This window comes from Hylaeus volcanicus, chromosome 5 (assembly GCF_026283585.1).
Source record: "Hylaeus volcanicus isolate JK05 chromosome 5, UHH_iyHylVolc1.0_haploid, whole genome shotgun sequence".
Taxonomy (NCBI): Eukaryota; Metazoa; Arthropoda; class Insecta; order Hymenoptera; family Colletidae; genus Hylaeus; species Hylaeus volcanicus.
The window spans coordinates 6,424,246-6,438,428 of record NC_071980.1 but is presented as its reverse complement, the minus strand read 5'-3'; the positions used below and the strand labels follow the sequence as shown (position 1 = coordinate 6,438,428).

The 14,183-nt window shown below is 36.7% G+C and overlaps 2 protein-coding genes across 3 annotated transcripts in view; both read right to left on the bottom strand.

Moving 5' to 3' along the window:
- LOC128877087 (parathyroid hormone/parathyroid hormone-related peptide receptor-like) overlaps nucleotides 1–493 on the bottom strand; it is a 37,997-nt gene extending 37,504 nt beyond the window's left edge. The window contains exon 1 of the mRNA XM_054124080.1: nucleotides 210–493. The gene's annotated coding sequence lies outside the window, so the exon portion shown is untranslated. The remainder of the gene's footprint in view (nucleotides 1–209) is intronic.
- Nucleotides 494–3,890: 3,397 nt separating this feature from the next.
- LOC128877054 (uncharacterized) lies at nucleotides 3,891–11,635 on the bottom strand. Of its 2 annotated transcripts, XM_054124011.1 has the most exons (6): nucleotides 11,346–11,635; nucleotides 9,301–9,366; nucleotides 8,267–8,332; nucleotides 8,044–8,206; nucleotides 7,022–7,373; nucleotides 3,891–6,316 (listed from the first exon to the last, which is right to left on the bottom strand). In XM_054124011.1, exons 1-6 carry the CDS (start codon nucleotides 11,479–11,481, stop codon nucleotides 6,134–6,136), a joined length of 966 nt encoding a protein of 321 aa, XP_053979986.1. In that variant the 5' UTR covers nucleotides 11,482–11,635; the 3' UTR covers nucleotides 3,891–6,133. The 2 variants fall into 2 exon arrangements, with proteins under 2 accessions (XP_053979986.1, XP_053979987.1); XM_054124012.1 differs by lacking the exon at nucleotides 9,301–9,366 and having other exon boundaries at nucleotides 11,346–11,634.
- Between the last annotated feature and the right edge of the window lie 2,548 nt (nucleotides 11,636–14,183).

The window sequence follows — 14,183 nt, the reverse complement described above, 5'->3', positions numbered from 1 at the left end:
ATCCTGATGATATCCTTGGTCTCTGCACCTAGGAATTCTCTTCCACCTTCTCCCTACCTCAATCTCACCCCTAAGTCCACCACCGATCCACCTCGACACATCCTTCCTGGAGTCTTCCTGCACCCCTTCCTCGTCGAAAGCTCACTCCGCGAATATCCGACCTTCACTTTCCACCTTGCTCTCTTATTCTCATCCCCCATCCATCTCACCATGTGTTCCCTTCATCCCCTCGTCACCGGATGATCCACCTGGGATGCCAGATCCTGTCAGAAGGATAACAACCCTCGCGCACCACAACACCTAGGATTCACTTGGCGTCACCCTCCTCTGTCGTCTCCGTCCACCTCCTAACTCGATACCTGTCGAAGCCCTCAGGTGATTTATGGCTTGTTATCGACTAGATCACGTGACTAACGGGCACGTCCGCGTCTGGGCGCCGTTTAAGCGCGACTGGCTTCCTACGGTGCTCTATATCGCGGACTGTTCTCTGTCTATATCGTCGAATCTCACGCATGTCCGATTTCCGAGTCGCGCTGCGTTTCCCACCTCGCCCCCTCAACCCCCGGGGTCTAGCGTCTCCGTCGCGCTAGCGTCGATTTTGGCGTCGTTTCACGAAACGTCGCCGCCCCACCAACTGTTGCTCTTTTGTTGATGTTCGAGACGGGATGAGGCACAGCATCTACGTCCGTCCTCTCAGGTCTCCCTGGGGAGATCGGAGATGAGGAGGGGAGGTGGAGAGAGGTGGATAGGGATCGGTGGAGCTTAGGGATGCCGGACAGTAAGGGTTGGATGCTCGTATGGTCGGGATGTGTATCACTGGGGAGTTTGTGGTGTTGCGTGTTATTTTGGGCGATGAGAGGTTGAAGATGAGTTGAATATTTATGAATGTTTAGGTAGGTGTCAGTGGTGGATTTAATTGGTTAATTTATTCGATGTGGTATAATGAATTATACGATATCGAATTTTCTCAATTTCGTCAATGTAACATCGATTATATATTATCGCTTAAATACGAGATTTAAACATGTCTCAATTACCAAATTTCTTTAATTGCGAATCAACGTAGATAAATGTATTAAATAATATTTAACATTAAAATTCTCGATACTATTCAACCTACCTATAGATTAATATACTATACAAATTTGTAATATACTATACAAATTGACAAGTCACCCGAGTGCATTTGATACGTAAATTTAAAAAAAATTTTTTAATGGAGATAATCCACTGAGCTTGTAAATAGTTCGAATCTGAAACGAAATATCTCGTTTTAGTGGATTGAATAATACAGAATGAATACACTTCGCACTGTTAAATGAAGTTCCTCGTTCCGAGTAATCCAGCGATAGGTATCGATAACGGGTAACGAGACGATGTTTATCAACTGATTGGAGCGACAAGAGGGGTACGAATGGATTCATTAGGGAAATTTACTTTGGCCAGAGGCGGTGGAGCACTCGAAACATGAGAGCATCCCGGATAGCACGTGGAAGTATTTGGAGATCTATGATAACGGTATTACCGTCGACTGCTGATAATGCAGATAATGGACAAGAGTGTTTCGATTGCTTTTTATCGACTACCTTATTCCCTTCGAATTTGGAAATTTTTAATATATAAATTTTAAATCTTTTTAAAATCAATTTTAATCGATATTTAAAATTAGAATTAGAGTATCTGTTATCAAATAAAAGTAGCAAAAACATTGCAACCATGTACTTGTCTATCTACGTCACTGAATTCGATCTGGTTTATGATATCAACTGTAACAGAGAAGGAATTAGGTTTAACCCAGACCTAATCCAGATCTTTTCACATCCATAAAATACTTACAACACTTACACTTGTTTGCGTATTGCTTGCTTCACAATTTCTAAATGGAATACGTTTGTTAAGCAAGGTTCTTGGCCACCTTTGGCCTACGGTAATCAGTATGAAAGGATTACCAGCATCAAGTGCAAATGAATTGCATAACAAATTACGATTAACGTTTCCTCTTATTTCGCTAAGAAGAACGTTGAATAATTATTTGTTTTATAATATAACTGATACGTCTCTAACGAAACGAGACATTTGTATAATTATTTGGAGCAAATATACTCCAACGGATGATCAGAATTACATGTTGGATAATGATTAGGCTCGTACGGCAACTAATGAACTATTCAAAGCCTAACCACAGCCTGGAATTCACCCTTCGGTCAAGAAACTGGAAGGAAACTATTCCTGACACAACCGCGTGCGTACGATTTTACGTAATGTACAAACTTTACACTGGGAATTATTACTCAATTATTATAGAAGAAATCATTCTGTTCAATCCTCTAATTTTTTATCTTTCAACTTCTCGACTCTTAAACTCATAAATTCTTCTTTTTCTTCCTCCTCTCTGACTTCTTCTTCGTGGATTTTTCCTTTTCATTAAACGCAAAAGTGTTTTTGAAATTCCAACTTGCACGTGTTTTCGTCGCGGGCACATGAAAGACAACGTTTACATCACATTCAGTCGAGAGACGGAATCGGTGACACAGAAATTGAGTGGAATAATAAATAAATTTCGTTGGTTCGTTGCGAACACGTTAAGTAGAAGATCAAATAGGCGGAGTCTGTGCAGCCATGCCTCATGCGTCAATGAATTTTTATTAAAGATGCAAGGAGGAAGTAGATCGTTGAGAAAAATCCTTGGCACGGGCCAATCGAATTCGCGTGGTCTGTCGAGGTAGCAAGAATAACTCTCATGGTCGTTAAATATTTGCTTTTTAACATTGTGATGATTTTCATTCTCGTAGGAAATGTCGTTTTTTAAATAGGAACTCCAATTATCTTCTTTGATCGTTGGTTGTTGGTTGATATTGAATAATTCGTTATTGACATTTTCGAATAATTCGAATAATTCGTTATTGACATTTTGAACAACGTCTACCTTCCTACAATTTTCCACAGGCGACGCAAAGCATGACTTATTGAAAAACAATTACTACTTATCAGAACCTTATCACTATCGCGAAAAAAAGACAACGGTAAAACTCTTTATCGTATAAAAAGTAGAGTTGTTGTTAAAACCTATCGTTGTTATTGCATACCAGTGATCGTCAATCTATACTACACGGAATCGAAACTGACGATCCATTGATACGATCATATTCGAAGACAAATTTTCATTTGTTAGTAGCACATTGTAGCTAGCATTCGTGACTGTAAGAAAGATCTTTTTGTGGTATCGCTTAAGAATTAACTAAAAAGAGCGTCGACAATTGGAATATAGTCATACCATTGTTATTATACAGGGTGTCCCATTTAAGTTGAAATTGTAACAAATCTCGAAAGCATGCGATTTAAAAGAAATAAACTGACACGTGTCCTTTAGTGTTTTTAATGCTTGGCCGTTTCAAGGTTATTTCAAGGTCGTTCTGTCCTTTTTTTACCACAACCCATATTTTTTTATTTATGTAATCACATTCTACGTAAAGAGATGCACGAATCACTTTTTTTTGTAAGTTCGATATTTGTTAAGGTTGTTAACTGATTTTTCATGTTTATATCATTAGCATTAAATTTGTCTGATTCAATTTGAGCTTCTGAAAAGGTTGAGAAGCAATGCTGTATACATACAATGCCGAATTGAATTAATTATATCAAGGTCGCGATAGCCATACGCGTAATCTATTTATCTTACTATACAGTAAACGCTTATCATCGGCATCGGTTATCACGGTTTTATATTACGATAATCTTTATAATGTATATGACTGCGCAGTTTTAATAATAATTGATAAAATTTATGACTTTTGGAACCTTATAATCCAAACAATCTCATACTTTTCTTAGTATACTCTGCAGTTTTTTAATATTTTTTTCTTATCTTTATATATATATATATAAAAGAAATATATATATAAGAAATAATACTCTGCAGTTTTTTAATATTTTTTTCTTATCTTTTTATATATATATATATTCTCTATTATTTCTTACATTTTCTTTATATTTTCTGTATTATTGTTTCAGTTTTTATATATCCTGTAATTATACGAGCCTTACAAGAGGTCTGGAAATTGAACGAATTCCTTTCCTTTGTAGTGTTGTTATTATCCGTTATATATCCTGTAATTATACGAGCCTTACAAGAGGTCTGGAAATTGAACGAATTCCTTTCCTTTGTAGTGTTGTTATTATCCGTCGCATTCGATGGCCTCGCAGCAATAGCCATGCAGAATATGTTGTCGCGCCCCATGATTAATTCATTCGAGAGAGAGAGAGAGAGAGAGAGAGAGAGAGAGAGAGAGAGAGAGAAAGTTTTAGGCCTTGAATTAAGTGCCGCTTTACAATCGTGCAAACGCGTGCTAATAATCACCTTAACCTCAACCATACAACAGTTCGAACACAATGTAATTTGATTTATGCTCAACGACAGCGATTACCATGTATAATTAAGCTGTTGATTAGTAATTCTAGCGGTAGTAGTTCTAATGACAGAACTGGTAATTGCATCGATCGATATAGCACCCTCTTTTATTCTTAAGCGAACAGCGTTGTTTCTTTATATATATATACACGTGTTTATTCCTTGTTTATCTATACTTGTTTATTTGTTTATATACACTTGTTTACTATCCCAATTTTGTCTGTTTTTATATATTTGTTTATTCCTTTTACTTCTACAGGTATGAAAAGCATAAAGCAGGTACGGCATCATAGTTCAGATTTTTATAGTTCTCTAATCAAAGTTTAGAAGTTCGGGCAGAAACTTGAACTCTTCTTTGCTTACGGCACAAACTTGTTTATTTCGCAACTACCAACTATCACACATCTCCTACGTACTACATTCACTTAACAACATTGTCATAACTTTCAGATTAACAATAATAAAATTAAATTAAACAGAGGGAATTAACGTTGCTTTTGTATAAAGCGTAGATCAACGAAATGTGTCCCGTTAATAGAAATCTGAAGAGATAGTTAACCTTGAAGTATACAGTAATTTGTTTACATTTGTTTACTTTGTTCATACGTCATTAATTTCCCTTACATAGATGTCAAACCTACTATTGTTATTATTTGTACGTTACATTGTTCATTCGTCAATGAAATATAAAATTTTGTACGTCTTCCTATAAACAAACATTTATGAAAATTATTAAAATTCAGTGGAATTTACATTTTCATAATAGTACCGTACTGGCAAGCAGTCATTGTTGCGATTTCGTACAAAAATATACATTCTTTCGGCTATAATACTAATTATTTGAAATTATATAGTTAATGTTAGGTCGTGGTTGAATTTTTCGAGTAAACGAGAAAAATTCGACGTCTAATCTCTAATGAAACAGCTGACTGTAGCAGAAACAAGCATTCTTTATCATTATAAACTTTGTAGACTCGTATACTTGTCAAATTTTTAATTCGTAAACTTGGCGATTTTTTAAATTCGTAAATCTTTAAACCTGTGAACTCGTCAAACTTATAAACTTATAATCTTGAAAACTACTAACACAGTGAAATACGACGAAAGACAATTTCATTTACGATAATAAATCATTTCTCTTTTTGCTACAGTTAGCTACTTTCATTTTCATTTCTTACAAGCAATATTTACTGTCTATCTCTAATCCCTGAAATTAGCCTCATCCTTCATGGATTTTCAATTTGAAAATCATCGTGCACCAAACAATTTTTCATACAGAAATCACAATTAGTTAATTACATTCCGATATCGCGACGTTTTTAATTGGTCAGTCTCTGCGTGACATGCCGAATGACGTTTAGTCACTGTTGAATATAAATATAAACACAAGCGTGTTGAAATTTCCACTTTGTTGAAAATTTCAATTAAAGACACGACTCGTTGATAATTTAATCGTGCCTGATTATGTCTAATTCAGTCTGATTCGTATCTGGTTATGTCTGGTTAAGTCGAGATAATATCTGAGTATGCCTAATTAAGTCTGAGTCATGTCTGGTTATATTTAATTAAGTCTCCATTACGTCTGGTCGTGCCTAATAAAATCTGGATCGCATCCTTGTTCGTCTTTTATACTCGCCTCTTCTTTTTCAATTTAAGAGTTTATATTAATCGTGAAGCATTACTACAGCTTAATTTTATTTAAGAATGACGAATTAAAAGAAACCTTTAAGGCACTAATAAGTGCGCGAAATCACGGATTTCACTTTGTCCCACGAGGATGCTAAATATGTCCCTCATAGTGAGGTGATGAATGGTCTCGTTAACTCTGCCGGCTACGTAACTCTGTATACCAGGAAGTATGTCTGGTTTAATAATGTCCAGTGCCTTTGGAGTGAGCTCCTGAAAGACCTACGAATAAAGGGATTCCACGTCAGTTTTTCCTCCACCAGATAATATCGTCGATCTCAGGACTAATCATGACTGGTTATGTCTAATTAAGTTTGAGTCAAGTCTAGTCATGGCTAACTAAGTCTGAATAATATCTGATCAAATCCATTTCAGTCCGAGTCATGTCTGATGACGTCTAATTAAGTTTGAGTCAAGTGTCTGGCCATGCCTAGCTAATCTTAGCCAATCTTAGTAACTCTTAATTAAGTCTGACCCACGTCTAGCTATGGCTAACTAAGTCTGAATAATATCTGATCAAATCCATTTCAGTCCGAGTCATGTCTGATGACGTCTAATTAAGTTTGAGTCAAGTGTCTGGCCATGCCTAACTAATCTTAGCCAATCTTAGTAACTCTTAATTAAGTCTGACCCATGTCTAGTTATGGCTAACTAAGTCTGAATAATATCTGATCAAATCCATTTCAGTCCGAGTCATGTCTGATGACGTCTAATTAAGTTTTAGTCAAGTGTCTGGCCATGCCTAACTAATCTTAGCCAATCTTAGTAACTCTTAATTAAGTCTGACCCATGTCTAGTTACGTCTAACTAAGTCTCAATAATGTCTAGTCACTCCTAATCAAATCTCAGTCACCCCTGCCCATGCCGAATCAAGTTTGAATTTCTATACACAGATTGTACCTAACTACATAACATCACCGCCTTTACCTTGCTCATTATCCGACTGAGTTCCTCATCCTCCATGAAGTCCTCCAACCTCATCTCTATGGACCTCAACGTGAAGTCTAGGTAGAAGCTCTTCAGGTACATTCCTCTGGAATACCCCAGCACAGTGTTCACGTAAATCTGAAAATCGTAGATGTCCGTTTGGAACGGTCCAGTGCCGTTCAGTTGGAGCATGTCACCGATGTTTCCGGACACGTTGTACATCCCCTCAGCGTAGATATGGGGAATGGATATGTTGGCGATGATCGTTGGTCCGATGAGCGACAGTTTCGCCTTGTTGATCACGAAGGTTGAGAGATTGTGGATGACCAGGTTCTCGATCGTCAAGGACAGGCTGCGAACAAGGATCGAAGGAACGTTTAAGGTAACTATATTTGTTAAATTGTTGTTCTTTTTTTTATATATTGGTGTTGAAGAAATGTCATAGTTACATTCGTTTCTCCCACTATTGAATGCAACGCTATTGTCACTACGTTAGCGAATAGGACAATGCCCATCAGGTTCAGACTCAGTCTGATTGTATGGTTGACTGTATCCTTTGTCATATTAAGATACAGTAACTTTATGTAAATATTTATGAATTTCGATATTTTTACCAATTTTACCAATTTACAAAGAATTCTCAATGCGGTGAATTTATTTATAACAATAATAATCAAATAAGTTATCTACCAGTTCGTTATAAAAAAGAAAAAAAAATGAAAATTAAAGCCTTGAATGTTTTGAATGGAGTATTTTAAATTGAACAGTTTGTCTCTCCTATCCTCCTAAAGTCTCAACCTGGTGGACATTACTATATCCCCTTCCATATCAATATACACCGATTCCATACGAATAATTACGAATTCCACCTTTTACAACTACCTTTTACAACTTTAACTATTTGCATAATACACCCGATGGAATGCAATTCGATTAATCGCGATAATAAACAATTAAATTATGTACCTAACCAGCAGAGAGAACGAAAGTGAAAGGCCCAAAGTGCCTCGTTCTGAACTTACTTCCCTATTTCCGGGTTGTCAATGTTTACGTCGACCTCGTCGAGCTGGAACGGTTCCAATGGCGGAAGTCCTAGTTCCGGTATCCCGTACGGCATCCTGTTACGAAACTTCTCGAGGAACCTCCTCAGCTTGAACTCGAGGCCCTTGGACGCCGCGCTGTCGACTGTCCTTTCGCTGATTAATCCAGAAATTTAAAAAAATTGCGCCGACTCGGCGTACTTACTAATCCCGGTGGTCACCCTGGTGGCGTTGATCAATAGGTTCCTCGGCTTCTCTACGGCGCTGGTGACTGGAAAAGAAACAAGAAACGGCGAGGTTTCACTTCCGATTTTCCCTCGTCACGTTCGTAATTACCCCTAAGCAAGCAGTGCAGCCAACTGTCCAGTGACGGACTTGATTGTTATACTCTCAGCGGGTAGCGTACGGATGAAATGAAAATATTGCTGGGTAAATGAATTCCGTGGGGTAAATAGGCGTTCTTCTGGCGGTAAAAATGATTTCCAGGTTGCTGGTGCTTTATCAAGGATGGACTAATCGAAATTAAGGATCGTTGTCATTTAAACTTAATTCGAACCTTCGAAGACTTCCTCGATTGTTATATGATCAGGAATCACTATTAACAGAACTAACTAAATAACGGAATTAAATATCCGTGAGGCAATAAGAGAAGAGAATTGATGCTTCAATAGTAGCCATGACTTTTAGATTGCTGGTACGTTATTAAGGACAGGGACATCTAATCGAGTCAGTGAAATGAAGAAAAAAAAAAAAAAATATTGATCGCAGGGTAAATGATGTTTACGGTAATAATACGAATTAATCTTCCAAAATTAGGAATTCGTGTAATAGTAATGTACGTAGCGTATTTTTCTAATAATTCGAATCGATTTGAAACCCAGAGGAAGCATTGCTAAAAGCCTGGAAGAGATCTACAAGCTCCCGCGGTATAAACCCAGGTCTTCAAACTTTATTCCATGAGATCACTGATCTTCTTTGGCACTTGTTTCTGCAGATCAACACTCGACCAAGGAAACAGGCCTTAAATTAATTCAATTGTAGAAACAAAGTGATATTTCGTGATCCTGATGTTTCGTGATCCTCCATTATTTTTTCATTCCATCTAGATTGCTTAATTAGATCGAAGACAAGTGGTAAAGAAACACCACGGAATCGCTATGGTTGCCAGATTGGGCTCACAGTGGGAACAGTTTGAAAACCATAGGTATCGAGGCTCGGTTCTATCAAAGTGTCACATACTGAGGTCCGAGGCAGTATCCGTCACACGGTGTAACAGTTCTTTCTGTCGTTGCATCATTCCTGTCACTGCAACAGATGATTAAACGCACAATTTCCTCTTGAACCTCGGAAGAACCCCTGCTACGTCGAGGAACACGAATAACTCAACGAAACAAACAGTGGAGACTATGCCGGTACAAGAATGCGAAAAAGGATTACATTTTTTTAAACGCGACTTCCTCTTTTCTTTAGGAATTTTTTTTCATGAACAATAAAAATGACTCCTATATATACAAATTAACGAATAAAAAGCTGTAATTACATTATTAATTGATATACTACGACAGTTCGAACAATATATTTAAAAAGAGTCGTATAAAAAACAAAAGAAACTTAAACAATAATAGGGCCAAGTGTACCATACTATCGTTTCGTTACTGCACAGTTACAGTTACATTGCTTTCTCACAATTTTGCCTGATTTGTGAGAAATCTTCTGTTCAAGGTACTGCTATCAATGAGACTTCAAGCCATCCATTAACTTCAATTCTCCATAATTGACAACAGTTCACACGCTAATATACGTTGGCTAACATGCAATTGTTCTCATTGTTAACAAAAAGTTTTTGTATTTGCCTTAGCCTCGTATTACCTTCACCGATAATTTTGAGTTTCACGAAAAAACTGATACAAATACCTTTCAATTTTTTTCCTGTTTATCTCCACTTATGATATTTACCTACTATTCTTTAATTGCATTTTATGATACTTACAACTTATTTATTTCAACTTTTATTTAGCATCATTGGTCTAAAAGTGGATAGTATCTAGTAATTATAAATAAATAAAAAGACAATCGTTGAAATTTATGTATGGTAATCGTCTTGACCTGTAGTGTAAACAAATTAGGCCAACATAGTGAAAGCAATCTGTTAGTGGTCGTAAAAACAATCCGGAAAACTACGATTTGTTCGTCATTGACGAATAAATCGTCGTTTTCCGTATTATTCTTGCAACCACAAGGAATTTACTTTCTCCCTATTATAGTGATCCAGTTTGTCATCGTTGAAGGTTGCAAAAGTCTGTATATATATATATATATGAATGTCATAAAATTATGGAAATGATTAGGAATAGAATATGATTAGAAAATAAAATAACCCCGAGAAAGGATGCAAAAAGGGTTTCTTTAAAAATCAAATAAGATGAAAGCTTAAATTACAAAAAATATAATTGTATTTTGCTATATACACTCTATATAGACTCTATGAATTACAACCTATTTGTAAACGAATATTTATAAAAACATCCTGATATTATAAATGTGATCTAAAGAATTAATTACAAAACTCAAGTCGGTTTTAACACATGAATTTGTTTGATACATAAAACAAAAATAATTATAAATATATCCTGACGTTAGAAATGCGACCTAGAACGTTCGCTACAGAAAAATTGTAGTCAGAATTAATATAACGATATTTATTTAGTTTGAGTCGAAACATAAAGCAGATGCTTTACTCGTTGTTTTTTTTTTAAATCTTACTGTCAAAATTTATCTGATTCGTTTATACGTTCCCTATACAGGGCCCTCTCTTCTCCCCACCAAAAAAAATGAGAATTCCTCTAAAGGGACCCCCATTGACCGAAATTCCAATATCGTCTGAATCGAGCAGAGAAAAAATAACATAAAAAAAAAAAACAGGAGGTAAAAAGTCTCACGAAAATTGTTATCATCGAAGGCCACGCTCCCAGTACCCCTTCAGTCTGTGGTTCCCCTGAAGAAGGGTCCGCGGACTCCTAAGAAATCAAGATATCCTTGTATCGCCCCAATCGATTAAAAGAAATAGTAAAAAATAAAACAGAAGGAGAAAAAAAATCAATGAAAAATTGTTGGTACTGGTACCACGTTCCCTGTGCCCCCCCCCCCCTGGAATTCCTGGCAAGGGTTCATCAGTCTAGGAGTTCCCCTAAATGGAACCACGCGGACTCCTATCAATCGCTATCGACCACTTCGATAAAAAAAAAGAAACTACCCAGAGCGATAAAGATGACGAAAACACTCACGAAAATTGGTAGCACTGGACGCCACGTTCCCTATGCCCCCCAGAATTGCTGGCAAGGGTTCGTCGGACTGGGAGTTCCCCTGAAGGGTAAACCACACCACCAAGAAAATCACACTTCCAGCTACGTGAAACTGCATCTCGATGGTTGTGCGGTATCGTAACTGACGAAGGATCGCTTCTCGAGCAGAAGAGAAGGATCGTTCGGGTCAAAAAGTCAAGCGAATCGCGCACGGAAAAACTGCCATTCGCGAGACTACTCTCGAAGCAGCGTGAAAACCGACTGGCAAGACGAAACAGCGGCAGTTTACGAGTTGGCTGACTCGTGCGAGTCCGTGGTTTGGTTGCCCCCTGCACGTGCCCATTCAGCGAAAGCGAACGCTATAACTTCCACCAAGAATGGTGTCCAACGCGACTCTGGTTGCGAGTACAGTGTTAGGCAAAATTACGGTTTAACGGTTTTGTTTATAGTTCGGTATAAAGGGATGGTTTTTTTTTAGATTTACATTTGGATTTAGATTTACATTTACGTTCATGTTTCGTATTTACATTTTATATCGACGTTTACATCTTCGATCGTATCGATGATGTTAGCGATGTTGGCGAGAAACGTCTTATTTTATATTTACATTTTACATTTGTATTTACGTGTACATTTTAGATTTAAATCTTACGTTAATATTTTTTTTTTGTGTCTATATTTATATATTTCGTGCTCTCCATAAATTGCGCGTCCTGTTTTACGTAACCGCGCTGTAAATCGCTTTAGTGTAACGAGCTTTGCGAAGGTTACGAGAGGAAATAATGTAAACAGTAGCGATCGGATAAAATGATAGACCATTTGAAACGTTTATACCTTTGTATCAGTTTATTGCTGCAACCTAATCAGATTATACATTAGTGTATATACTACATTGTATGTAACACTGGGTAATTTTATTTCAGTAAATGTTTCTGCGAAACATAGTTTCGAATGTATCTGAGGTGCTAATAATTATTACTCCACTCTGTATATTTCCATTTTGTATCAGGATCTATGGAGGTACAGTGACGTCACTGGTACCAATCGCGATCCTTATCGAATCGTGGATTGCGTTCGCGATACACTTGACGGCGAACAGGAAGGGTAAACGGTTGATAAAAATCGTAACAGCGTTCTCCTTCCGGTCACGAAAGCTCGTGGGACAATTGTGACGTTTCCCAATACAGTTACGTAAGGTTTCGACGTCATTAAAGGCCCAATTATTAAACTAACGAACAATTCACGTTATATTATTTATATATAAATATAAATGTAAATATAAAATGAATGTGAATGTTAATTACAATAAAAATTGTATTCTGAAGTAAAATCTATATTTTTAAAATAGTATCATATTGTACAAAACAATTATACGTGCGATACCCTTAATTTAATACAAAGACAACTCGTGTCATCCTTCTCGCATGCGCGTTACGTACGCGCTCAAGCGACGAACCAGTACGTCCGAAGTACAAAAGATCTGCTGTGACTTCAAACAGACTAACAAACAAATGAACCCGTGAAAAAATGAATTGTCAAGGTGAAATTGTTTTTTTTCCAAACCACTTTTCGACTTTGAATCGTTCCATATTTGTACCTCTACCGTCTTTTGCGTAAACGTAACTCGATTTCCGTTTCAAATTTCGTGACGATTTTCTCGTTATACCACCCAAAAGATTTTCGATCTTAAAAGCTCAATGTTTACGTTCAATCTTCCATTTGTTACCGCAGATTGTTTGTTCAGATAACAATTTTGTTTATCTCTTGCAGGATAACAAATATTGTCTCGCAAAGTTGGCAGTTTCGAGAGCAGAGAAACATTATATTCAAGGATATCCAGTCTCCCGGTTCATTTAGCTGTCCGATATATTTAATCGAAATATGATTGATGAATACGCGTCACGTGTCGAACGTCACTATCGCGTGAACTTCCACCGGCACGTTCTGATTGTATCTAGAAAACCTGATGCGATGTTGTGATGAACAATTTTTTACTGGAAAGTGACTAATCTTATATTGACTATTTTATTTTGAATTTATTATTATCATTTATTATTATTATTATTATTATTTGCATTCATGGACATTTTAGCGGATTTCTCCATATTTTCGTTTGTCATACATGCACACAATTTAATAACGATTTAATAACGAGTTCTAAAACAATTTCGAATGGTGAAATTCCCTCGCCAATATGGCAACGAAATTTGGCGCCAAAAAGCGCGTACCTGATATCTCAAATATACTCGATGCTCTTTTTTCAATAATTTCGCACTTCCACAAGATTTTCAAAATAGCCGAATTCCAAAACTAAAAACTCGATAAATAAAACAAAATATAAAACAAAAGATATACAATAATACCTAAAAATATAATATATAAAATATATAAATTTAACGTCTGTATAACGTAAAATGAACCATCCTTTTGTCCCACGCTGTATAAAACGATTACGAAATACTTGCCTATTGCTCTCGGTACTTGCATCAAGAAAATGAGCGCAAAACTTGTTTTTCCATATACACGCCACGAAATTCAGTATGGAATTCGACGGTCGTTGCATCATAGAAATATGGCGCAACGTGAAAGCTATCCAATTTATCACTATTCATCCGCGTGACCGTTGAAAAAAAGAATGTTTCTGGTACTAATTAATTAATTGTTTCGCAACGATTCGACAGAACTGCAGTCTACTGCCTATCATCGGAAGCATTATGCAATTATGGTTGGTGGATTGGATTGGATTTGTTGGATTTCTTTAAAAAATTTTCTTTAATTATTCAAATGGTTTGCGATTTATTTATCTTCCAAAGAAATTAG